This window comes from Cydia splendana, chromosome 13 (genome assembly GCF_910591565.1).
Source record: "Cydia splendana chromosome 13, ilCydSple1.2, whole genome shotgun sequence".
NCBI classification, from domain to species: Eukaryota; Metazoa; Arthropoda; class Insecta; order Lepidoptera; family Tortricidae; genus Cydia; species Cydia splendana.
In genome coordinates, this window is record NC_085972.1 from 12,354,674 (window position 1) to 12,380,171 (window position 25,498).

At 38.4% G+C, this 25,498-nt stretch overlaps 1 protein-coding gene across 7 annotated transcripts in view; it reads right to left on the minus strand.

The window, feature by feature from the left end:
* Positions 1–3,791: 3,791 nt before the first annotated feature.
* LOC134796086 (kazrin) overlaps positions 3,792–25,498 on the minus strand; it is a 135,047-nt gene continuing 113,340 nt past the window's right edge. For 2 of the 7 annotated variants that reach the window (XM_063768025.1, XM_063768026.1), the window contains 13 exons: positions 24,686–24,862; positions 22,824–22,968; positions 21,146–21,301; positions 18,507–18,597; positions 17,058–17,239; positions 15,647–15,831; positions 9,891–10,100; positions 9,112–9,270; positions 8,214–8,337; positions 7,994–8,138; positions 5,482–5,593; positions 4,683–4,984; positions 3,792–4,167 (listed from right to left, as the gene is read on the minus strand). In XM_063768025.1, coding sequence (XP_063624095.1) covers positions 4,023–4,167; positions 4,683–4,984; positions 5,482–5,593; positions 7,994–8,138; positions 8,214–8,337; positions 9,112–9,270; positions 9,891–10,100; positions 15,647–15,831; positions 17,058–17,239; positions 18,507–18,597; positions 21,146–21,301; positions 22,824–22,968; positions 24,686–24,862 — 2,133 coding nt within the window. In that variant the 3' untranslated portion in view covers positions 3,792–4,022. Of the gene's footprint in view, positions 4,168–4,682; positions 4,985–5,481; positions 5,594–6,568; positions 7,454–7,993; positions 8,139–8,213; positions 8,338–9,111; positions 9,271–9,890; positions 10,101–15,646; positions 15,832–17,057; positions 17,240–18,506; positions 18,598–21,145; positions 21,302–22,823; positions 22,969–24,685; positions 24,863–25,498 lie in introns of those variants that run through there. The other 5 variants (XM_063768027.1, XM_063768028.1, XM_063768029.1 and 2 more) reach the window with 5 other exon arrangements.

The window sequence follows — 25,498 nt, forward strand, 5'->3', positions numbered from 1 at the left end:
GATAGCATGAGTTGCATTCTCGCGCGCGACTCCATTCATCTTGCGCGACTTCAAGTACATGGACTCGCGCGCGAGAACGCAGCTCATGCTAGACGGTCTGGTTCCGGCCTCGCTCCACACTGCACATATCTAAACACATACACACACACATATATTGCTGAAGATATGTGCATTTATCATAACGTAATTGTTCCATGATTATAAGCATTTTTGTCGCATCTTGCATAAAACGAATAAAGAAATTTCTTACTAAACATGTTCACGATGTTTTGGTTTCAACGCAAAAGTCGGCCAGGCTCAGGGCTGCTAAATGATGAAGCGAGCGCAGTTCCGTCCCAGAGAGGCACAGTAACATAAAGTGCACTGGTTTACTTACATTGCAGCTGATAGCTACATAATCCATCATTTTGTCTTATACTTGTATGTTCCATGATATTTTATTTAACAATTTAGTACATACATACATACAATATACATACATACATACATATATTCACGCATATTTCCCAGAGGGGTAGGCAGAGACCACGGATTTCCACCCGCTACGATTTTAACATACCTCTTTCGCTTCCTTCACTTTCATAACATTCCTCATACACGCTCGCCGGTTTAGTAACAATTTCGTTAGTGATTTTGTTTTAAATTGTATAAATTTTTACAATATAAGTACATACATGCCTTCCTATGTTGATTATCTATGGAGCCTAATACACTGCTACCGATTATTATTTAAAGATACATCTTTTTTATTCATTCAGGGATAAGTAAGTTTACCTACCACATTTATTTCCATAGTCTGGTATTTCGGTTAGGTAACAGCTTAATAAATATCTTAGTTTCATAAACTCTTAAATTATTCTTATTTTATCTTAACTTTCAAAAATAAGTTATTATACTTATAGTTCCTAATTTTCAAAGCGCGTTTTTTTCAGTTAGCCCGGATACAACGCAAGCGTACTCGGTAACCGCCCGTCGACTAGTCCGATAAATAATTGAACAGAATAACTTTCCTACACTCGTGTCTCATATTTCCGAGATGAAAACTAAATCGTGTTCACAGCATTTTCACTCCTATTTAGACAGCAAACAGGATAGTTTTGCTTGCCGTTTGCAATGTATGTGTTTGAAATGCTAACCGATAAGTAATTGGATATAAATATTTCAGTTTGTGTCAGTTTAAAGGACGGAAGAAGGATGACTCGTTTGGAAACGCTCTGAATACAAAAGTACCTACTTATACGGATTTTGTTCAATTTATCATACATTTTAAAACTTGTCCGATGCAAACAATGACGTTCCAATGCATATAATGCATTCACGTGCATCCTCTAAATAGGTTTCGTAATAAGTTTCTTCTCCTTTCCAAATATCCTGCAAAACATTTCTAGAGTCTGTTCGGAAAGAAAAGAGTTGTGAAATGTATAGGGCCATTCTTTAATTGGGCCCCATACATATCACGACTCTTCTCTTTCGTCACAGAGGGCCTACCGCTAACCACGTTCGACGTGTTGCCTTTCTGTCGCACTTGTAAATTCGTACGTAAGTGTGACAGGGAGGCAACACGTCGAACGTGTTTCGCGGTACGCCCTCTGACTCTAAAGCTGCGTACGGACAGTGCGTTCCTGTGGTTACGCGTAGTCGGGATACGCAGTCCACGCGTACATTGTACCAAAAACCGACTATGGCGGCTCGCTAGAGTGTACGCGTACCTGCAAGTACGGACATGGCGTTCCAGGACACGCGTAACCGACTACGCGTGCCAATGTACGCGCAATCCGTACGCAGTTTAGTCATTTGTGCCAGTTATGTCAGTAGATATCATGGTAACCAAATGGTAACGAAATAATACATGATTTTTAGTACTACGAAACTTTGTTCACGGAGCACTTATGGGATCACTTCGGTCTTGCAAATCGGTTAAATGCTTTTTTTTTTCAGAGACCGTTTGACATAGATGTCTAAAATTTGGAACAATTATAGCAACTACCACCATTATTGCTGTAAATAAATCATAACCGCTTATTTTTTTTGTAGAGGTGTCATACTAGCTATACATTCCTCTGAAAAACACGTTTTATTTCTGGATCATTATTTTAAAATATTAAACTGGTTTTACTCTAGCAACACATTGTTAGCTATTCTATATAGTACCTACCTAACAAAGGTTTGTTACATAATATTCAACTTCTTTGGCTGTCACTATCTCTGATGCTGACGCTACACAGATTAGGTACTAACTTGCAATTTGCATAAGGATTACTGGTGTGAGAGTTCAGTCGGACTTGTATTGGTTCTCGTCAATTCTGCACAGCTATCGTTGAGTTGCAGGCTCGATATTCGATAGTTTCTATTGTGTTGCGAGTGTGAGAGTTCTCGAAATAGGTCAGATGGGTTACTGCAGTATGGATTTCTTTTAAGTTGAAATAAAACATGTTTAATGCTTTATTTTCTGAGCAAAATCTTTGAGATCGGAAATATACAGGATGGCTAAAAAATAATTGCATGCCCGTTGCCAGGGAGGTTTTGGGATTATACTGAGCAACTTTTACTATGGGACCAACCCCGAAATCGCGAAAAAAAGAATTTGGGTATCTCATATATTTTAACTGGTCCATTTTCTATGGGAGGGTAAATTCCTTTTCGCGATTTCGGGGACCAATCCCATAGAAAAAGTTGCTCAGTATAATCCCAAAATCTCCCTGGCAACGGGAATGCAGTTATTTTTTAGCCACCGTGTATAATAAACACAGTAAAAAACTTTTTATAGGTAAATGTTTATTCTAGCCTCAATCCTATATAAAGGCCTCGGGGACTCAGGAGGATATACTTACCAATAAGAAAACCTGTCTGTGTACTGTCAGCCGCAGATAATTATACCTAAGTATTTTGGCTCTATGAGAGACTATAAAAGAATTAGGACATATTTCTCTGCATCTGACTGTGTATTAGAAAATTTACTTCAGTATTTGGCTGTTTGTATAATTTAGTTCAGGCTGCAACCAGGGGTAACAATAAAACTCGGAAGTTTGTTGCAAGTTTTAAATTTTTATTTGGGAAAATATTACAAAAATATTGCTTAAACCAAACAAAAATGACTCAAAATAGTGTAACGAAAAAAAATATAACGACGAATAAAAATAAAACAGCATAAAAATGATTTTAACATAACAGATAATTTAAATTGAATCACTCATTATTAGGTTACATACATCTAATTAGGTAAAAAGATAATCTCGCTTGACTGGAATGAATACGTAGGTATATTAGATAATTATAATAATTCTCTTAATATAAATTGACTAATATTTGGTTTATCAAAATCAGAAGCTCATTAGTGCGTGAAAATACATTATTATCACAGTGTTCAGCAGTTATTTTCTTGTATATGGCGTGACTGGTACGAGTAAAACATTTATGTGACATAATAAATTACACAAAACCCTTATAAAGTACGTAAACAACCATAGTAAAATGGAATACAGATATCATAAGACCGTAAACAAAATGTTGAGACTTGCTCATTCAGTCTATTTTTTGCTATTTTTTATTTGGATATTTTTGATATGCAACTTTGTACATCGCAGACTAGAGGATATTGAGCATTCGTGCTTCATTTTTTTCATCTTCGGCCTTAGCCCAGCAGCTTTTTTTAAAGGACAAATTAATAGTTATAAGTGCCCTTTTAAAAATACATTTAGATCAAAAACAGGGTCCCTAAATAGAATTGTTCATTGTATCCTTCTTGGTAGGAGACTGGGGGTTAATTTTCTAATTGTCGGTATTGCACTGGTCTTAGTGGTCGTGTTGCAAGTATTAACGTTGCTGATGAGGCGACGCCGCATTAAGGTGACAGTCCATTTCCAACGACAGCAGCACCATTCATTTTACTATGGAAATTGACAATAACAGCGACGCGTTTCGTACTAGTAGTACAGCTGCGGTCAGAAATGGAATGTTACCCTTATCCTTATTGTAGGATACTGTTGGTTGACTATTAGACTAGGAGGGTTGCCGGTATTGTCCTACACGGAGGTCTTGCTGCAGGCATTGATGTCGCCGATGCTTTTCACGCGGCGGTGCCGTTTCTGCTTCACAACGGAGTCGTCCACAGACTTGGCCGGCAGCGGAGAGCTGACTCTGTGCGCGTGGTCCGCCTTTTGTCCGTATCTATACAACAACAAAATGTAGGTACCTACCCGTCAGTTACCACTATCAAAATTCTGAACTCTTTTTAATTGTTCACGAACTTTAAATTTCATATTTTTATATTAGCGGCCCGATGCGAACTTTAAGATACGTCAAATATTACGGCTAGATACGATATGGATTAGATATGTCAGTGCCAAAATTTACGTTTTTGTTTGAAGAAACATCATTATTGACACTGCCATATCTAATCCATATCGTATCTAGCCGTAACATTGGACGTATCTTAAAGTTAGAATCGGGCTGCATCTGTGTGGTTTTCTTTCTTTTGTTATTTATAACAAAGCCTTTCCTATCCACCCATAACCCAAAATTGGAAAAATACTCTTTCAAACTACTAAGAACTTTTCGATTTTTGAGATTTTAAACAAATGTTGAAATTCTTTCAACTTGTACTGCACACTCGTATATAAAACATAGCAACAAAACAAATGTGTAGCAATATTGTTAGAAGGCCTATTTACATCAGTACCCACCTATGAGTAATCCCTGAATTCTCCTTCACATCATTCAGTCTGGTCCGACTGTCCCTCGTTGAGACGCTGGACTGCGAGTAGAGGCTCAGCGGCGTGTAGATCGGCTCGTACTCCTGTAGCGTCGGCGGCGGCGCGTACGCCATGCTCAGCTGTGACAGCGTCCGCATGGCTATGGGCGGCGAGTATGACAGCTGATAGGGCTGCGTAGTCAGGCTTAGCACGCTTGAGCTCTCGCTAGAACTTGAAGGCGAAGTTCGGTCGTGCTTTGGTTTCAGGACGCCTAGTGCGCGGGTTATCGAGCCCTGTTAAACAATAGATCGCAAATAAATAAAATGATACTAAAAACATTAACAAAATAACACAAAGGCAAGTATTTAGAATGGCGTCTGTTGGGAAATGACGATCAAAAACTATACGACGAATATATATGACGGAGGAGAGAGAGATAAGGTCACAGTCTTAAAGCGTTCAGCTAATAGCAAACATAAACGGTTGCTAGGAAAATTAATTCATGGAGCAGATGAACAGTACCTTGTAGTTTGTAGTGCAGATCTTAAGAAGCACTATGTCATAGAAATGGTTCAATATAGAAAAGAGAGCAAAATTATGAGGGCACCCTATATCAAACGAGCATGTCGTTTAAGCCAATCAAAAAACTCCTACCTTAATTGATTCATTCAAAATCGATTAAAAATACTTATGCCACCTACATGAGGAGATAATATGGCTTAAAAGAATTAGGACTACGATATTAGAATATGGATTTGCATAAAAGCCTTATATCAGTACAAATACATACCCTGAGACTGTGCCTTCGGGAGTCACCGCTTAAATCAATTCCCGGCAATCCCGTTGCAACCGACCTCGAGAATGGTCGTCCCAACATCCTTATCTGATGCCCGAACATATTCCTGGAAATGTAATGAACCGATTTCAACTCTGCAAGACTCTAAGTAGACAACAGTATCAAAGCCAGGCAGAGCGTTTACGGCTAATCAATTAACACGTATGTATTTATTTTCATTTACAATATCAGGAAGTTAAAAGGTTTAGTAAATTGATGGCTAAGACACAAAAAGCTAACATGCAACTTTTTGGAATTTTATACATTTCTCCTACGTAACCTAGCACGACCTAGCACGTAAGTACATAAATTTAAACGTGTTTAGGTAAGAATCTTCTATTTAAAATTATCAAAGATAACAGCTAAAACACATAGTTGCTGTACAAGAGAATCAACAATATTAAGTTATTGCATAGACACCAAAAGCATGATGCACTTTGCTGAAATAACAAATCATGCTTTTTTTAATTGTGATTAACTGAATTCAATTATTTGAAGTAAATAATAAATAAGGCCTGATTTTTTAATCCTTTCACTAATGTATCCGTCCCTCAAAGATAGCCAACTCTCTGCTTTTTACATGGTAGTAAAGGATTGGGCTAAAACGAATTATTGGATAATTTTATTTGGGGATTAGAAAACCAGTCCCAAAATTTGAAAAATTTTACCATTATATATGAGTAACAAAGAATAGTACTGCGTCGCACCTGGCATTTTTCCGACTTGGCTAAAATACAGTTCATAAGTCACGCAGCACTTTTCTTTGGGAGCCTCATCGTAATATTAAAATTTAAAACAACAATGAAGACGACAAAAGTAAAACAAGCACAAAATATCGATGTGGTCGAAAGTGATTTCTGGCATAAAACCATAAAATGTTGAATGAAAGGAGAAAGAGTGGATAGAGCCCGATTACAGTGCGGTCTACATGATGATGACAGAGGCATTCATGATGTAACGATAAAATAGTCTTTACCGTTCTGTCCCGACGCAAGGGTCGCCGAAATAGGGGTGTAGGGGTAAAGAAAGGTAGCGAAGTCTGTTATATTTCATCTCGTTAATCAGGATTTATTCACATTTATATGTCAATTGATATTGTTACAGCTGAACCTAATAATTATACACTGTCGTTTTAATTTACAATTATGAATGTATACAAGTCAAAAACATAGTTATTTTACAGTATCAATAAATGCTATTATTGTTATAACCCTAAAGCTATTGCAAATGGTTCTGTTTTTAATTTAAAACTAGAACATGTCCAATTTTATTAACTGGTTCAAAATCTCATTATTTAAATTTTGACAATACTAAAAACAAATCCTTTAAAATGTTTATTGTTAATGGGATCTGATTCACCCCCTATATAATACGAAGCATTTAATGCTTTTAAGTCAATATCAATTAAATTGTATACATTTACTAATTAATAAAAGATCGATCGATCTCGAGTAAACATTGATGTGACAAATCTAATCTACGGCAAGTTCGGGTCTCTAGGGGGCTACGTGTGAACATTGATTCTAACATTGACGAAGGCAAGGGGTACAAAATAATAGTTTCCGATCGCTTGATTTTTGCGAGATTCATTTACTTACAAACCACGTCTCCTACAATAGGTACCTTATCAGTCTTCACTGCTCGTAAAGTTTACATTCGCTTAATAACGTTTCACAAACGAGCGGCTTTGACGGAAGAATCATAAAAAACTTTGCAAAAAATGCTTTGTGTAAAAATAGCAACTTTACAAACATCTTGATACAAGGAATTTTACATAGATACAGTTTCGAAGTTTGGCGTTAAAGCGGGATTTATTTTTTGAAGGATAACTTTTTTGTCTTTGTGGGTTTATCTTTGTTTTGTGGACAACATGGATGCTCGGGCAGCCTCCACTTGCAGTTCTTCCACCTGGCAAAATATCGTATACCTGCAGGATTGCACCTTACATTATAATCAACTACAGCGGCTCACCTACGGGCGTGGCGCGGGTGGACGGTACTACATGCAGTGTGTCCTGACTTGAGGGGTGAGCTACAGATAGTCCGGGACAGCACTACTCCGACATCGCTCGGTTTCAATTACAACAACAATCAAATACGGCGGTGACCATGGGGTAATACAATTCTAATACATTTTGGAGGTCTATGCGGCCAATAATCAAGGTATTATTCATATTTTAACATAAGTTTCATATAGATATTACCTATTTATTGCTAATCTCGGACTATGCAGAAAATTAGTAATGTTCAAGAAAATGGGCTAAATATTATTACATTCATGAACATGAACAGTTTACGAGTATTGTAGTAATTTAAGGGTCGTATAGTTAAGAATGTTAACAGAACAATACAATATTTGCAAACCTTAGTTTATAAGTTTAACATGATTTTCAATTCGTTACAATTTCTAGCTTAAGCAAATATTATATTTTCTTATTGTCTTCATTAATTAATTGGCAAATACTCACCTCGCTGGAATGATAAGGGCGTCAAATTCGGTGACGAGATGTCTTCTAATAATGCTCTTGGAGGGCGGAATGCCGAGCGCTGTGGCCATAGTCTCGCCCGTAAACGATGGTTCTAGCACAACTAATCCTCCGTGGACTCCGCTGTCTAAAAGCATATCCAAACCTATAAACTCCATTATCATTTCAGAAGTATATTTGACTAAAATTGCAACAAGTTTACCTTTCAGGTTTTCAGCAAATTCACCTAGGTCGATATTATGAGCCCACCGCATAAATCTCTGATTGGTCCAAACTAAAGGGTCTGCATCTACATTTTCACACTGATGCCGCCTCACAGCCAGCGCCTAATAAAACATTATAAATTAATAAAGATCGATCGATCTCGAGTAAACATTGATGTGACAAATAAATTTTACTTGAAGAAGTGACCCTACCGAAACATATCTGCTAGAATTTCAGCCTATCTTGCCAATATGAACTGAATAAAAAGAACAACAGACGTAATCCTTCTCCAGTCAAAAGTGAACAAGAATAAATGGTATCGAAGTTAAAACTCCCCGAACGTCGGTAAAGAATCGGAAAGAGGAGTGCACGATACTAGATGATTAATGTTTGCGCATTACAAGGGTCGCAATAGGTACGAGACGAAACACTCTGTGACGGCACCAGATAATCGCTCATTTGTTTCTGCTCCTTATCATTCACGGGAAACGGCCATCTGTGTGATGGATGGCTAAAAAATGTTGATAAGGGATAATCGGTTTTCTGTTTCACCCTTTCAGCGCTAATTTTGTAAGGGCCTACATTCTTAACGGCTTTAGACTTTCCCTAGTAGCTTCGATAAATGTGGCAACACTTTGCGCCGGCCGGGGTCTTAGTTTATTTTTTGCAAATTTCTTGATACTTCGCGGTTTCAGAATCACTTATTCCCCCGTATAGCCGATTAAGCAATATATGGTGGATACAAATACTTAATACAAAATGCGTGGAATAAAAATTTTTTTTACCAAAATATTTAGGATTTATTGCACAAAATGTTCGATACTAATTGAGCCTCAAATTGGTGTTGTGTCGTTTTGGGATAGACTTAGTATTTTTACGAACTATACCATACTCACTTGTCTGTCGTATTTCATTATCCTCAGCAGATGTATCCCATGCACAATGGACGCCTGGTGGAACTTCCTTGTGACCCCGAGATACTTCTCCAGTTCTTTCTTGCTGATGGTATCCAGCATACGAGCGTCGACCAGGCTCGCCAAGAAAGACTCGGCATACTGTTGATAAAAAAGCGTAATTTATTTTGAACATATTTACTATTTTAGGCTATTGCTGTTAACATAGGTATATAATTATCTACTCGTGATATATGACTCGAGACTCAACTAAGCGAGTTTATATGCAATACAATATATACTGTCACGAACCTTGACTGACTCTTCCAATAGTTAACGCCAATGACAGGTCAATTCGAGTTTTAGTTATTCGATCTGTTTCCGATATGATACTGATCTGTCAGTGTCAAAAGTGACGTTTTTGGTCGAAGAGATGTTGACACTGACAGATCAAACTGGCCCGAGAGAAGTATTAAAAAATAGGATAATGAACGGGCTTGAATTTGTCACTTCCATTTATGTTAGGTTAATTTCTATTGTCGTTAATCTTTAAAGAATGTCGCCTTGTCTCTGGTATATCTTTGAACCACACAATATGTTACTTGAATGTCGCAACAGACCGGCTACCATGAGTTGCGTTCTGGCGCGAGTCCATCTTGAAGTCGCGCTAGATGTATGTTACGGCCGCGAGAACGCAACTCATGCTAGCAGTTCAGGTAATCAAAGCTCGTCAGCTCGCCACTGGTCACCATTGGAAAAAGAAAAGTTAAGTTGAATATTACCTGTGCTAGCCCGAGGTCCGGCAGCCACTCAGCCGCGACCCACGCGTGCGTCAGTTGCCCGATGGTGGGATGGCGCACCAGGTCCGGCCGCCGACGCTCCTCTATGGCCAGCCGCAGCTTCTTGCGGTGCATAGGCTGCGTCACGCCCAGCCCCGCCTCGAGGTCCGTGTCCGTCAACTCGAGCAGAACCTGCCCATTCAAAGCACGGATCTAGAACCAACCAGAACACAATATTTGACGCTACTATTGCGTCAATCGACGAAGCTGGTGGTTACAATGATGTTATGATAGAAGAATTTGAACGTTTGAAATTAATTACCTATACAACATTGCGATTTATGTACTCTGAATGACTTCTCTTTTTACGATGACAATCGTAAATAAATTTCAATATTTTATCACCACACCCGCTCGCAAAGGCTCTCTTTATTATTCAAAAACTGACGATAAAGTTGCATTTTATCCACAAGAGTGGCAAAGTAACTTGACGCAAGTTTGGAATTGGTGAGTTGGTTGATGTGGCGGTAGCTAATGGAATTGACGTTTAAATACTGATTTTCAATGATACATAATTACAGTGAAACCTGGATAAGTGAGACTTCAAGGGACGAGCAGATTTGTCTCACTTAAAGAGATATTCCACTTACCCAGGCTCTCAGTTAGCCAGGTACAAATAAATTTCTGTCTCATTTACAGAGGGTCCCATTAATAGAGGTGAGAATAGAGGATATATCTCAGTTATAGAGGTGGTTAATAAGGTATTTTGTAATTATCTTTAAATGTTTAGGTAAAATTATCTTTGTCCCTAAATATTTTTTAAGTCTGTTTAAATTTCTTTGTAAATATTTTGAATGATTTTCCAAAGGATAGATTTTTTTCAATTAAATTTGATACGGACTTCATTGCGTCTCAGAAATTAATTAAATGAAAATTTGTTTATTCTTGTTACTTATCAAGATTTCGGATTTAGTTTCGATACTTTTAACTATATAAAGTAACTAAATGAAACTTGAAGTCGTTTAGACACAATTAAGCGAATGCGGAATTTGTGGATAAACTAAGAGTTAGTAAGAATACGGAAATAGATCAATAAAGTCCAAGTTAGAGAGGTCATAGATTGACGTTATCTCAGATAAAGAGGTAATTCGTATAAAATTCTAAAAAAACAATTAGGAAAATGTAATCTTATAAATATAGTCTCAGTAAAAGAGGTAAAATACACTCTCTGTCTCAATTATAGAGGTAAATGTGACTATAAAATCACAACAACTAATCCCAGTTATAGAGGTTCGTTTTATCTCACTAACAGAGGTAATTCAGTGCTAAAGTGTCGGGACCGCACCATGAGTCCCAGCTATAGAGGTTTCTCACTTATCCAGGTCCCACTTAACCAGGTTTCACTGTATATAGAGTTCATTTTGATTGATTCGTAATGTTATACAGTTTGTATTTTTCTCGCGTCCGTGTGGTGAAAATTTTTGAGTTTCACTCGGTACCAAAGTTTGTTTAACCCTCGCAACGCTCAAGATTCCAGTTTTCGAAACACTCGCTACGCTCGTGGTTCAATTTTTGGATCTTTCGCTTACTCGGGTATCAATATTAGCACGAGGAGTTAAACAACAACTTTGCCCCGTTGTAAAAAAAATATTAAGCTTGTTGACTAATAATTTCAGGATTTTAAGGAGCTTACTTCTGACACTTTAAAATGTATCGATTCAGTTATTTTACAGTTTGACACGCAATTTACACTAAGTAAATTTCATGAAATATTACATGTAGGTATTATACGAACAAAACTGCTGCCCAAATAAACTAAACACGACATCTAACTCAATTTAATATAGGCGTGTAATAATCGTATTAAAATATAATAATGTTATTGACTTATATACTTAACATAATTAACATCAATCACTTAAAGTGTCATTCTATGGAACTTGCTAACTATGTAAACAAACCGCCATATCTAAATTGTCAAACAGGCCTATTCGGATTTCGAGATAATCACAAGATCTTGAAACGATTTAGAGATCAACTAGATCTACATTAGATATCGACTAGATGTGACTTGGATATCTAAGTCATAACTTGTCGAAATCGTTCAAGAGGACCTCCAGAATCGCGGAAACGTGAAATTTGACATATCTATCTTACAAATATCTTTAAATTATCCGTATCGTAACTTGTTGAAGTTTAGTAGAAATCTAATTCATTTTCCGAATTGAGCCGAAAGAATGACGAATTTACTAGTGACTTTTGTTTACATAAGTTAGCAAGTTCCATAGAATGACACTTTAGGCCTTCGAGCAACACGGAAGGGAGGCGGCATTCGCACTATTTCCCCTCTGCCGAGGTACAAGATTAGCGCGTCAATCTAATCTAGCGCGTGTAATAAAACTAGTTGCACTTGGATTTTTCACTAGACCGAGTCCAGACGCGCGCGTGAACACTGCTGCACAAAAATGCCTGTTTGCTCGGTTTTTTGTTATAAAAAGAGGTCGGGGACATCAAATTTACAAAAAGAAAGTTTTACATTTCACATGTAATATTTTTTTTTACATATCATACGTTTAATTACATTCAAACACAATTATTATATTTTAGTCTCATGTAATTGTTGGATTTATCGATTTTGCTCGCTCAGTACAAATTGCGGATCGGTCGAGCGACAAATCCGACTTCTCATCTCTCAGAATACAATAACATACTTCAACAAAAATGTGTTAGTGTGCGTGTTGTGACACTTGTCACTCGTCCGTACACAAAAAGAGATCGAGGTTTGCAAGATTTGTCTTTGACGTGTGTCATTTTCTATGTATTTGTGTCGTCATTACAGATTGGATTTTGTATGTAAGTGTGTGAGAAGTGCGACTGTGTACACCTTTCCCCCCGCGAAAAATGGCAGAAAGATTTGTACGGTGAGATATCGCTTGGGCCCCTCCCTTCCGATGTGTCGGAAGCCGGTGTTGCTCGAAGCTTTAGGCATTCAACACTAATGAAGCCGGCAAAAATTAATTAAAACGTGCAAACGTCAATGATACAAACTTATTTGGTAAATAAATAAATTGGTTTACAAGCGACTGAAAATAGACTAACTACGTCTATTAAATAGTGTTAAAAAAACATTGCGAGCTTGCACGTTGAAATATTTGAAATTGAGATGACCTGATTTAAGTGTCAGTGCACTTATTCGATGCGTTCAATTTAATAAAAGTTGAAATTAAGTGCATTTACGGTGAGGCAAAGCATCACCACAAGGTATTTTGAATAAAGCGCGCGGTTGTTTTAATGCGATAAGCGCAGCGTTAAACGCGATGCGTTTGGCGCACGTCCATCTTACATCAGATAATCTAATGACACTGACACTAGATTAGTGATTAGAGATAGTCGGTAGTGACCCTGCCTACGAAGCAGGAGGTCCCGGGTTCAAATCCCGGTAAGGGCATTTATTTGTGTGTTTGTCACAAATATTTGTTCCTGAGTTATTGATGTTTTCTATGTATATAAGTAGGTATTTATATATAATTATATGTTTTAAATATCGTACCTAAAATCGTATCGTATCGTATCGTATCGTATCGTACCTGGGATGCACTGTTACCGACACAAACACCAGAGAGGAGGAGATCAACATACGCATCCAAAACGCCCTGCGGTGCAGTGCAGCCCTCCACAGTGTTGGTGTCCAGGCTTCTCAGCAAACATACAAAGTTACGGATATATAAAACCGTTATACGGCCTATCCTAATGTATGGCTGTGAGGCCTGGTCCCTAACACTAAACGAAGAAAGTCAGCTCCTGGTAGCAGAGATAAAAGTTTTTCGCAAGATCCTGGGACCTATTCAGAGAGATGACGGCACCTGGAGGATCCGGAAAAATGCCGAGATCGAGGAGTTAGTGGCCGAACCCAATATCGTCGGCGAAAAGAAAGCGCACAGACTTCGCTGGTTCGGTCACCTACTCAGAATGGGAGAGGATCGGGCTGTCAAGAGGGCGTTCTTGGGACGACCAACTGGTAGCCGTCCGGTGGGTCGGCCCAGGTATCGCTGGGAAGACAGTGTGGCGGCGGATCTGCTTCAGCTTCGCGTCAGTAACTGGCAGGAAGTTGCGCAGGATCGGGACAGGTGGCACGCTCTCGTTTCGGAGGCCAATATTCTCTTTGGATCGCTGAGCCAAAATAGTTAGTTAGTTTAGTTAGTTAAATATCGTCGTCTAGTACCCACAACACAAGCCTTATTGAGCTTACCGTGGGACTAGGTCGATTTGTGTAAAATTATCCTATAATATTTATTTATTTATTGTTTTACGCGGTAAACGCAGCGGTAAGCGCCCGTCCTGTCATTTTTCCTACATTCCGTTGATCGTATGCGTTCAACACTGCGTTTATCGCATAAAAGAACCGCGCGCTTAAGTAAATTGTTATGAATTTTATGCCAGATTTTTGCGGAACTGATTTCCATATTAATCCAATAATTCGCCAAAATGTTGAATAATGTGTTAATATGGATGGGAAACAAAACATTGGTTCTGTCTGTCATATTCAAATGTACTCGGTATTTTCCCACAAAATCCGATAACGATGATTGTAGACGTGGATTGCAAAAACGAAATAATAATGGATCGGCGTTACATACGACCGAGGCAAATCCCCCTTTCACGAGCAAACAAGCGATTTTTTTCCATTTGATTCTACATTTGCTGCATGAAGCCTTAACTAAGGTAACTAATGGTCTGGTGAATGCTTTTAGCATTTCCAAATTGTACGATTTTTTTTCCAAATCTCCTCATCCTCCTCTTTTTACTCTTGGTGAATGAATGCTTGGTGTATTATGATTTTACTCATTATGTAGAAATGTTGTACCTAAATTAATGTAAATAGGATAAGGAAAATATGTGTTAACAATACAATGTGTTAATAACTAATCTTGACTTAGACAAGCGTTACCCATGGCGTTTCGGAAAACTAGTTTAAAAAAAACGGTTTTTTCACTAAAACGGGTTTTGACTGTAACATAAATGTTATCTAACACCAGAGACTAGTAAATATTCAAGACTGACATAAAACACCGTGTTCCTCGCATACCTTACTATTTTTCCATTAAAGCTTTATACGTATGAAATCTGTCACCTACTGCTATTTATGACTACTAAACGTGAAATTCGGTATGCACAAAAGTTCAAACATATTAAAAGGATTGTAGGCATATTTAATGGCGCCATCTAGTTTAACATTTCAGCATTTACAGCATCATAGCATTAGATTATTCATTGCAAAATGACTTTCCGACAATACACACGAGGCAGCGTACAGACTTGTCAATAATACGACCTCTCTCTGAATGAGGTCCCAATGCTTTCCGCCCGCATGAAAGCAATGAGGCGACAGGATTGCATTGCATCCTATCGTTCAAATCGGTACGTATTTATGTGAAGCTAACTCAGCAGCAAGACTGCCAGCTGCGCGATAATGCTCATTTGTCAACGCACTCTGTTGATCGGTGAATGTGTTAGGCTACGTTGAGAATATACGGAATGGAATTCATTTAGGTACCTACATATGAAATTAAATAAAAATATGAAATGTGGGTTTTAGAGTACCTAACGACAATAACAACTTACCTATACTCTTTATTGCACTCCTCAACACAGGATGCTCCAATATTATGAAAAACACTCAAATATCCATAACTAGGTATCATAAACAAAAAGTACAAATGGAATTTGATGTGTAGGTTTCTAGTGTGAGATATACGAACCTTCCCACTTTTAACGTTGTCCGCGACGGCGGCAGCGTACTGCGGCATGCCCAGCGCCAGTTCTAGCCACGCTATGATGGCCGGAGCCCTCCACCGCGAGAGGGGCAACGACGCTGCCTCGCGGAGTGCTGCCTCGCTGCCGAGCGGCGACCACGCTCGGGAACCCGTGCCCGCGTACACTGGTTCTAGTTACATAAAATCACAGTTTTAATACTTGTAAATTCAAGATCAAAATACACGGATGATCTTGCACAATATTATTTTTTACTGGGAGGGCGTCGATAGTCAGGTTCACGACGAGCTCAATTTTTCGAATGAGTCCTTGCGCAGCCGGAGAAAATGCTAAGGAATACGAGTATGCCCATATTTTAACGTTCGAGCGAAAGTTGTATAGTTAATATTATAGGTATGGTTTGCTAGATTTTACTTTATTCTACCTATTTTACGCATCAGACAATGGTCCATAAAGTTTTGTTATTTATAAATTACACATGGCGGAATTGACCAGATATGAGTAGTAACGTTAGCTTTTAAATGAATGAAGCTCTCAAACAGATAGATATAATATTCGAATATTGCGTTTTGAGTTAGTGGATGAAGCTTTTTGCGCTGCACCATACTACGGTTTTATTTCATTTGAATATTTATTTTAGGGCAAAATAATTAAAGTGATTCGTCGTAAAAATGGATATAGGTACATATTTTTTATCACGGATCAAAAAGCATATTGAATGAATATAGCAAACAATAAAATTCGCGCTCCATCAGTACTTATATATTATAGAAAAGCTAGCGTTTCTATAATTATGTAAACGACACAATAATTCAGTGCATAGTTACCGAGATTTCATTTTTGAGAGTTACTACTTTTGAGTTTATAAAATTTCTAATCTGAAAAAAAAACGCACTACAAACACAAATCTATTTCTTACCGCCGTCGTAGCGCTAGAGGACTTGGTGCAATGGCAATGGACACGCGGGCTCCTTTCCCTCCCAATCACATAGGCTCATCGGTAGTCTTCTGTGGCTGCTTTTGTATTTAGACGCAAACCAAACTGACGACCGGGGTCGTAAAACTTCTTATTCACGCTCGCGTGGTCGAAGGTAGGGTGAGTGACCGCTGTTGGCTGCGTTGCCGGACTTGGACGTGGATTGAACTTGGACTTGGACTTATTCACGCTCGCGTAATCGAAGGTAGGGTGATAGATAGAGATATGACCCCGGCCGTCAGTTTGGTTTGCATCTGCACACAAGACAATTCTCCCTCTTACCGCTCTCGTGACCGCTGTTGGCTGCGCTGCCGGACTTGGACTTGGACTTATTCACGCTCGCGTGGTCGAAGGTAGGGTGAGAGATATGACCCCGGTCGTCAGTTTGAATCATCTACACACTAGACAATTCTCCCTCTTACCGCTCTCGTGTCCGCTGTTGGTTGCGCTGCCTGACTTGGTGCGGTGGCGGGATCGCGCAAAAACGCGCGAGATTGAGCCCCAAGCGGAACCTCGTCCGCGCGCACCTTTGCCCCCAGAACGCGCACGTAGACCACCCACTAACCCTGAATCCTCGCCCGGGCTTGAGAGCTGCTCCACCGACCTTTATGAGAATTAAAACATTAACAATGTAGGTATATTTATTTGATTTAATTTCCTGTCTGTTTCTATGTTATTCACCAAGATAAAATTCTGGTAAGGCTATCAGATGTATTTCGCAATTAGGCTGCCGTATGCTTATAATAATGGTGGTAACAAAATTTAACTCATACCTTACTAAAGTAGATATGTATACAAATTTATATGTAGAGATTGGTGATGGACGTGATCCAATTCCCACAATGTATATATTAATCTAAACCTTGCTTGTATGCTCACGCTCTGCTAGTTCGAAACATGAGGATCCGCACATTCCACGCAAACATGAACTACCCGGGAATCCCGGGATGTTTGATGTTTCAATCATAGTTTGAAACTTTACTCGGGTGCTCTAGCGAAGTACGAGTAGTACTCATATAAGCTAAAATTTAGGTTTATTTAAGTACTACGGAAAATACAATTAACCATAGCAACAATATCGCATTTAATAATATTGTTTTTTTCTAACGAGTGAATGAATTATTTTTTTATTTTGTGACGTTATCACTAGTGTAAGGAGTAAGGATTGTATATCATGTCAAATGATTTTGCATTATACATCTAATGTAATGGTTCACTGATTAAATTAATTTATTTCAGTTTACTATTTATATAATATCGACTTTAAATAATTACTAAGGCCCACTTGCACCATCCCTCTAACCCAGGGTTAAGCGGTTAAATCGTTAACCCAGTGTCAAAATGTACTGGTAACCATAGTAACTTCAGATTTAATTGGTTGACCCCGGGTTAGTGGAATGGTGCAAGTGGGCCTTACTATTACTTTTATTTGAGGTTAAGAGAGACCCCACACTAGCGTCTTTTGAGATTCGGTGTATTCTCAGCGCTATGAAAAATGGCGTCGCTGCGCTAGAGCTTACTACACGCCGACGCTCGGGAGACGCTAGTGTGGGTTGGCCCTATACTCTGTAATATCTTTAGGTATTTAAATAAAAGTAAACAAAATCTACCCTCAAATGGCTCCTTATGCCAGTTGAGGGTAGATGAAAACATTACATGATCAAATAATGTAGGTTAAAGTCTGGTCGTTCAGTGATACAGGCGGTTTTGTAATTGGACGGTTAACCAATAAATGTTAAACGAAAATGTACCAATTGTTTGTTTACTTTTATTTAAATACCTAAAGATACAGACTATAATAGCTGTTATAACTCTTGAGGTACGTACATATTTAGCTTAGTTATTAAATATGAATCCTGTAGGATACCAACCTCGAGAGAGAGCCCGCATCGATGGATCTTGTAAAGGGAGAAGCGCTGTTGTGTGGTGACAAGGTTGGACTGCAGTCTCGAGGCGTGCTCACTAACAACAAGATTCATGGTCAATGCTCTGTCCATTAAGACGAAACAGGAGCTGAGTTTTAAATATTTTAGGTAAATATACCCGTCTCGCTAACGGAAGCGGCACCTAAAAGTAGTGCGATAAGGACAAGGCGAAAAATCCTGCGTAAAAATCTCAAAAATCGAGGTTTCGTACACCTCTGTTTCCTCCTCCAAAACTTAACCAATCGTAACCAAATTTGGAAATCTAAATGATTATGAAATTATCTGTGTCGGACCGTTTTGCTTTCTGGCTAATTGATATCAGTTTTGAATGCCACGCCTCTCATTGCGGCATAGTCAATTAGGCCATTTTGGCTATTTTTGAAGGGCTCTAGCGCCTTAAAAAACAAAAATATCAAAAAAAGCAAAACGGTCCGACACAGATATTGACAATATTAATCTGTGTCTCAATCATTGCTCTAGCTTCAAAAACCACGGAGGAAAACGAGGAGTACGTTTGTATGGAGAAATGACCACTCCCGTTGGCTCTTAAGGACGAGAAATGGAAAAAAATTAAACATTATTATTGTGAAAAAGGTATATCCATTTACGGAGCTAACATTTATCTTGAGGCGCATTAATAACAAGTTTGATTTCTGGTTGAAGAAATGACACCATTGAGACTGACAGATTATATTCATAAATATAAAAATTCATAACAATCAGAATATTCAGAATAAGCCTCCTAGAGCCATATTCAGATAGTAATTTATCGTTATCAACGGTTATGGATATGATCTACCAGCTCTCAACAGTGACATTTCTTGTTTGAAATGTTATGTAAAATTACTATCTGCATAGGCCTCCTTTAATTTTGCAAAAGCTATATATTGTGTGGAGTAGCAATAACACGGTTTTATCATTTATCGCTTTAATAACACAACCGTTACGTTCTGATAAAACTATAAGTGTTGGAGTAATGCGTATACATACTCGTATTACTCACGATGTGCAAAAATGTGTTAAAAGATAAAAATACCACCATAAGACCGAATGAGCCGCAGTGTTCAAATGCTTGCTCGTACCTGTTCCGTAAATTATACACCTACGAGCATAAATTTACTTTGTAAAGGAAAATATTTTTACGGTAACCGAAAAACTACGACCTCGAACCATATTAAGACTAATGTGATGGTGATGGCTATAATGAGTAAAACTTTCCCTTTCATCTATAGAAAAATGTGCACTCGCCACAGATATTATGTCGAAGTAAACAAAATGCACATATAATGTCAATACAAGCATGTTCATTTATTTCTCAGCACCTACTGTACCTACAGGCAGAGAGCTACAGGTGTTTTTGGTTGTGACTGTATGTATCCCTTAGTGGGATAACATTCCGATGATGTTGATGAAATATTCACTTATAAAACTGTAACTAATGAAAGATTTTACTTCTTACTTTCTTTGTTAGTTTAAAAAGATTTACTCGTCTAGAATGTTTGATATTAATTCCTTCTTTATTAAAATGTCTTGAATAAAAATAGCATATGCTTAAAATGATATTGAGATTTTAAATTATGAGGTTCGTTGAGCAGCATCATAAAAGCCACAGATAAGACAAGCCACCGGGACCGCTTACTCCGAGACAAAAGCGACAGCCGTCCCTATATAAGGAAAAAATGGCGTGTAGCCTTTATCTTAATAAACATACGAATGTTTATTTAGCTGACATATAAAAAGGTGAGGAATAACAAAACACATTCAGGGCATAAATTGTGCCACCATTAGCCACTTATCTGGATCTGTCATCGCGGGCAAAGCTTTTACTCCCATTGTTTATCAAGTTCACCGTCTCATTCCAACCAGTATATGTTAGACCTTGAAACCTGTAATAGCTATACGTAGTCGAGGACCTAGCATTTTCGGCTTGCCTGAGACAATACGCAGTAATTCATTGTAATAGCGGACCGGTTCCAACGACTCAATCTCACCGTTAAGTAGGCTTTCTGTAATAAAACCGCTGTCTGGTAAGCGGAAATTTTTACCGTCCTGCCATTTTATGCCCCCTGATAAGAAACAAACGACCGAATCTATAATAATTAAGTAGATACGATTCATGCTTTTTACTGAAATGGAAGTTAAATTTCACTTAATAATCATGAGGGCTTAAAAGAAAATCCTTTTTTGTTATAAAAATGTGGGAGCTGGAACTTAATTTCCTTTAATCTGCTATATTTTACGGAACTCGTTTTATTTTATATTCTTATTATGCATCAATGACTCTTTGGTATATTTATCCATGCATTAAATTACCCGTTTTTGGACGTCGTTATACAAAGAAAGGTCGTGGCCTGCGTGATTATAAACCGTTTGTTTTAGCCGGGACAGAGGGCCTACCGCGAACCACATTCGACGTTTTGCCTCCCTGTCACACTTACGTGCGAATTTACAAGTGCGACAGAGAAGCAACACGTCGAACGTGGTTCGCGGTAGACCCTCTGTGCTTGTAGACGGGACAGCCCGAGTCGCAAAAAAACATAGGTACCTTAGATTCCCTCGTTCGATCATACTTGTCTATGACTTACGTTGGTAAATGTGGTGAGCCGAAGACACTAGTGACGCGGCGTCCGTGTCGTACGGGTCCAGCAATGGCGGCGCGCCTTCAGCCGTGGAGTCCGAAAGGTTGCCGCCGCACACCGACGTGGCGCCGCCGTCGCTGCTCCCTGTCACTGAATAATCGCCTTCAAATTGTCTTTGACATACTCTGTCGCTTGTCGGCTTATCGAAAATATCAATAGCAACCTTTAACCCTTTCAGTGAGTAAGACACACGTCACGTGTAGCGCTCGCGAGCGTAGAGCTACGTTGATTATTGGAGATTTACTTGCTACGCGTTACGGGAACGCTCGGCCCGATTCGAACTTTAAGATACGTCAGTTAAGAAATCTAGAAACGATGTGGATTAGATATGTCAGTGTCAAATGTGACGTTTCTTCAAACAAAAAAGGTCACTTTTGACACTGACACATCTAATCCATATCGTTTCTAGATCATTAATTGACATATCTTAAAGTTTGAATCGGGCAGGCTGTCTCCCTGCATGCGTTACGCAGCAGTGAGAAATGATTCGTAGCGGTTTGTCGTGATACTCCAGGCACGGCCTGCGCGGCGAAAGGGATAATTTAAATTGCTATTGATAAATCGTGGTTTCATTGATTTGTAAATAGTCATTATGTATCTTATTAACCCTTTAACCATTTGACATTCTTTTGTAGTCATTCGATTTCGAACTAAACCGTAATTCTTGTAGTAGAGATGCGTTTTTGTTTTAATTATGATGGCAAGTATGTTGCCGCTACGGACTAAAGGGTTAAACATAAGCGAATTGTATCGTAGCATTTGTGTAAAACGATATCTTTCATTGTAGTAAATTAGTTAAACTTAAAGTATATTTGACTTTGCATTTGCTTTGCATTGACTGCACAAAACAAATAACTAGGTAGGTATCCCTTTAGTTAGACCCATTAAAACCTACAAGATTATGGGGTAATGATGTAATATATAGAGGCATTTTATGATAAGTATTGAAATCGGTTTATAATTTCTGTTCATACATGGTTCATACATAGGTATATTACGAGTATACCAACGACAAAGTCATTTTTTAAATATGCGATAAGCATTAAAAATAAATGAAGAATGATTAAAACATTTTATAAAAGCATTAAAATTTTATACCTATGCTATGCATGATATTTTCCAAACACATGAGAGTGACACGGGTGCTGATGTTAGAAAAACCGCTATTTATACACATATACCTTAGTAAATATTTGCTTAGGTATATCTACTTTGTATATGTCACTTTAATACCGTAAGATCATAGTTATATTGTTTGAAGCTGCTCTATTATTCTGACATCATAGGGCGACGTGACTCGCTAACTATTATTGTACTCCCAAGAGACAAAATTTTGGCAAAGGATCACTCGTGAATAAATATCGTAATCCTTTGTCGCTTATCGCTACTAGCGCCGAGAGCTTGCTTCTGTCCCGCTATTGTCCGCAGATTTTTGTGCTAATCCCTGCTCAGCGAGCTCTTAACGACTCAAATCGAGAGCACTTCTCAAATTTGAAGTTTCACTGATTGTCGCTTTCACATGAAATTGATAATAAGACGGTATTTTCAGTGGAATGGCTCGAATATACAAATAAGAGTTAAATGTTACAATTAGGAAGTTATGAAATGCCTTGTAATTTGTCACCTCTGACGCCAGAGTCTGCGCTGCAGCTGCCCCTGTCTCCGACCAGTCCCGAAGGTCCTCCCAACATCATAGGGGGCCCTAATCCGAGGGACGCCACGCTCTCACCTTCAGACAGACACCCGGCTGCTTGCAGCTGTCTTCTTGCCTAAACACATTTATTTTACATAAAAACATTAATTTACATAATCCTCCCCTAATTTATTTGATGCTGTATTCTCTTCTCAATAAGTTTAATCCCGTTTCGTGCCTCAATAAATTTTAAGAAGATATTAAATTTAAATAAAGTAGGCCACCAGTTTCCGTGAAGCGCAGAGGCGCGTTAACATTTAATGACAGAGTTTTCATCAAAGGACCATGGAGAGCATAAATTACTTAAGATGTGTGTTAATTCGACTTAAATTTCAAAGGACTGGCTCGAGGAAAATAGGGCACCAAAGTAAAGTCATTTTAATGCAAGAAAATTGTTTTGGAAGCGTGCTGATTAACATATCAATATCCCTTTTATACACAACATCTTTTGTAAAGAAGCAAAGTGACGCGTTGCATCGCGACAGTTAAGTCGCAAAGGCATGTTGAGGGCATTTGCGACAAATTTCCCCGCAATTTAGATCTAAAGGAGCAATTTGAAATGGTAATTAACATCGGCCATGATGGATGGTCCGTAGTGAACATTCATCATAATATCCTGTCGATATGCGTTTATTTATTACACTTTGAGAGACAATTTCATTCACCGATGTCCAACAGATTTTGGGTTGATATTCAGGATGTTTCAATGTTGGCATAGCAAATTGATTGATGATTTCGTCGCTGTCTCATTTTCATAAATCTAACAACTTTCTAGACATCGCACCAAAATATTTACCTATTATTTTGGATTAAATTCAACTGACGAATTGTGGTTTATCTTTGAAATGGCGTCGAAAAACACGAGGTTTCCTTAATGAATGGCTGCAGTTGGAAATAGGTGGCCTTGCCTGTCAGAAATACTTTAGCAACTTAACCCCATTACCGAGCGAGGTCACCCAACCAAGTTATCTTCGTAGTGGCACGGATACCGAGTTCCGTCTAAAACATTTGTTGCTCCTACATTCTTTTATCTCTTGCCTGTAGTAAGATACGATAAGATATTGAGTTTGGCCGTCAGGGAGTTTGGGATTGGATTGGATGCATCGATAGCTTCTGTCGTAGCATTGCTTGGAAGCGTTCTATTAGTTTAAGTATCTGATATTTGTTAACTCCCTTGGGTTCTTTTCCTTTTATGAAACCTTTGCTTGTTTTGAACTAGAAATGTAAATGGGCGAAATGTCGTGAGTACTCTTTGTAAGGCTCTGTAACTGATCCATTAATTTAAAAGATATTTTTCACCTTTCTTATAGTTTTCAGGCGATAGGGTGAAATAACCTAGAGTTAGACCAAGAAAAGTCTGCAGCGATTTTAATGGAAAACGCAGTGCAAATGTTATTTAAACGTCAAACTTCTATGAAATTATGACATGTAAATAACATGTGCTATCGGGATCGCTGCAGACTTTTCTTGGTCTAACTCTACCTACTTATGTGTGACTGCTAAATTTGATCTGTAGTCCATATTAAGCATTTAGCATTACTTTAACTTTGCGCGCGGTAAAAGAACATTGTAACGCATTGTATATACTTACAGTGTGCTGTCAAGGTAACATTTAATATTTGAATTTGTATGGGCAACGACCGAATTGTCCATATATTAAAGTAGTGTGAACATATTTCTGGTACTTTGTTCATGTTGATATTATATACCTTGACTGTATATGTTATATCATGTTCGTGTTCATGCCACTTTTTTGGTAGTTGGGCTGCCGACATTTGTTAACTCATACTCACCTCAAACAGTTGCTCCCTGGCATGCCTGAGCTGCGTATCTCTCGCACTGAGCGCGGCCGCAAGCTGTAGCGAACGTTCGGCCTCGTCGCGAGCGTGTCGAAGAAGCGCCGCTCGTTCGCGCTCGCGTTCTGCTCGCTCCGCTCCGAGCGCAGATGACGCGCCACCGCGGGAACGCATCTTTAAGAAAACGAACATGTTCCATATACTTATGCAATGTTTTTTGACGTGATAACGTCTTATAAATCGATGAACACCGGTAGCATGCACGAAAAATGGTCACATTGTGGACAGATCTCCATGGTCACGTTGTGGACAGATCTCCTCTCCATGGTAACGTTACGGCTACGTTTTCATATGACGTTCATGCAATTTAAACCGGTGAACGCGTCCAGTCAAAATTAACTATAATGGCCTATAGTAGCCCCACAGGCGCTATTCTAACTTTACAATATATATAGGTCTATATACATATTTGCAAATACGAGGTTTTTATAAAAATAAATAATGGTTGTTAACTTTTTACGCCGTAGGGGTTTTCCACGTCCCGATATTAAATGCAACAATTAGTCATAAAATATCACTAACTCAAAAACTTGTCAAGCTGTTTTTTTGTATAAAAATGTATCTAATTCATCGCAATAAGTTTAATATGTGGTTTGTACCTATTCGTTTGTTTGTGTAATTAAGCGTGCCAAGATAAATTCTCGAACCGTGATGCATACAAATAATAGTTTTTGTTTATTTGTTAGTGAACACTATGAGAAAATAAATATTACCTAATTGAAACGTGCAACTTGCACGGATAGAAACAAA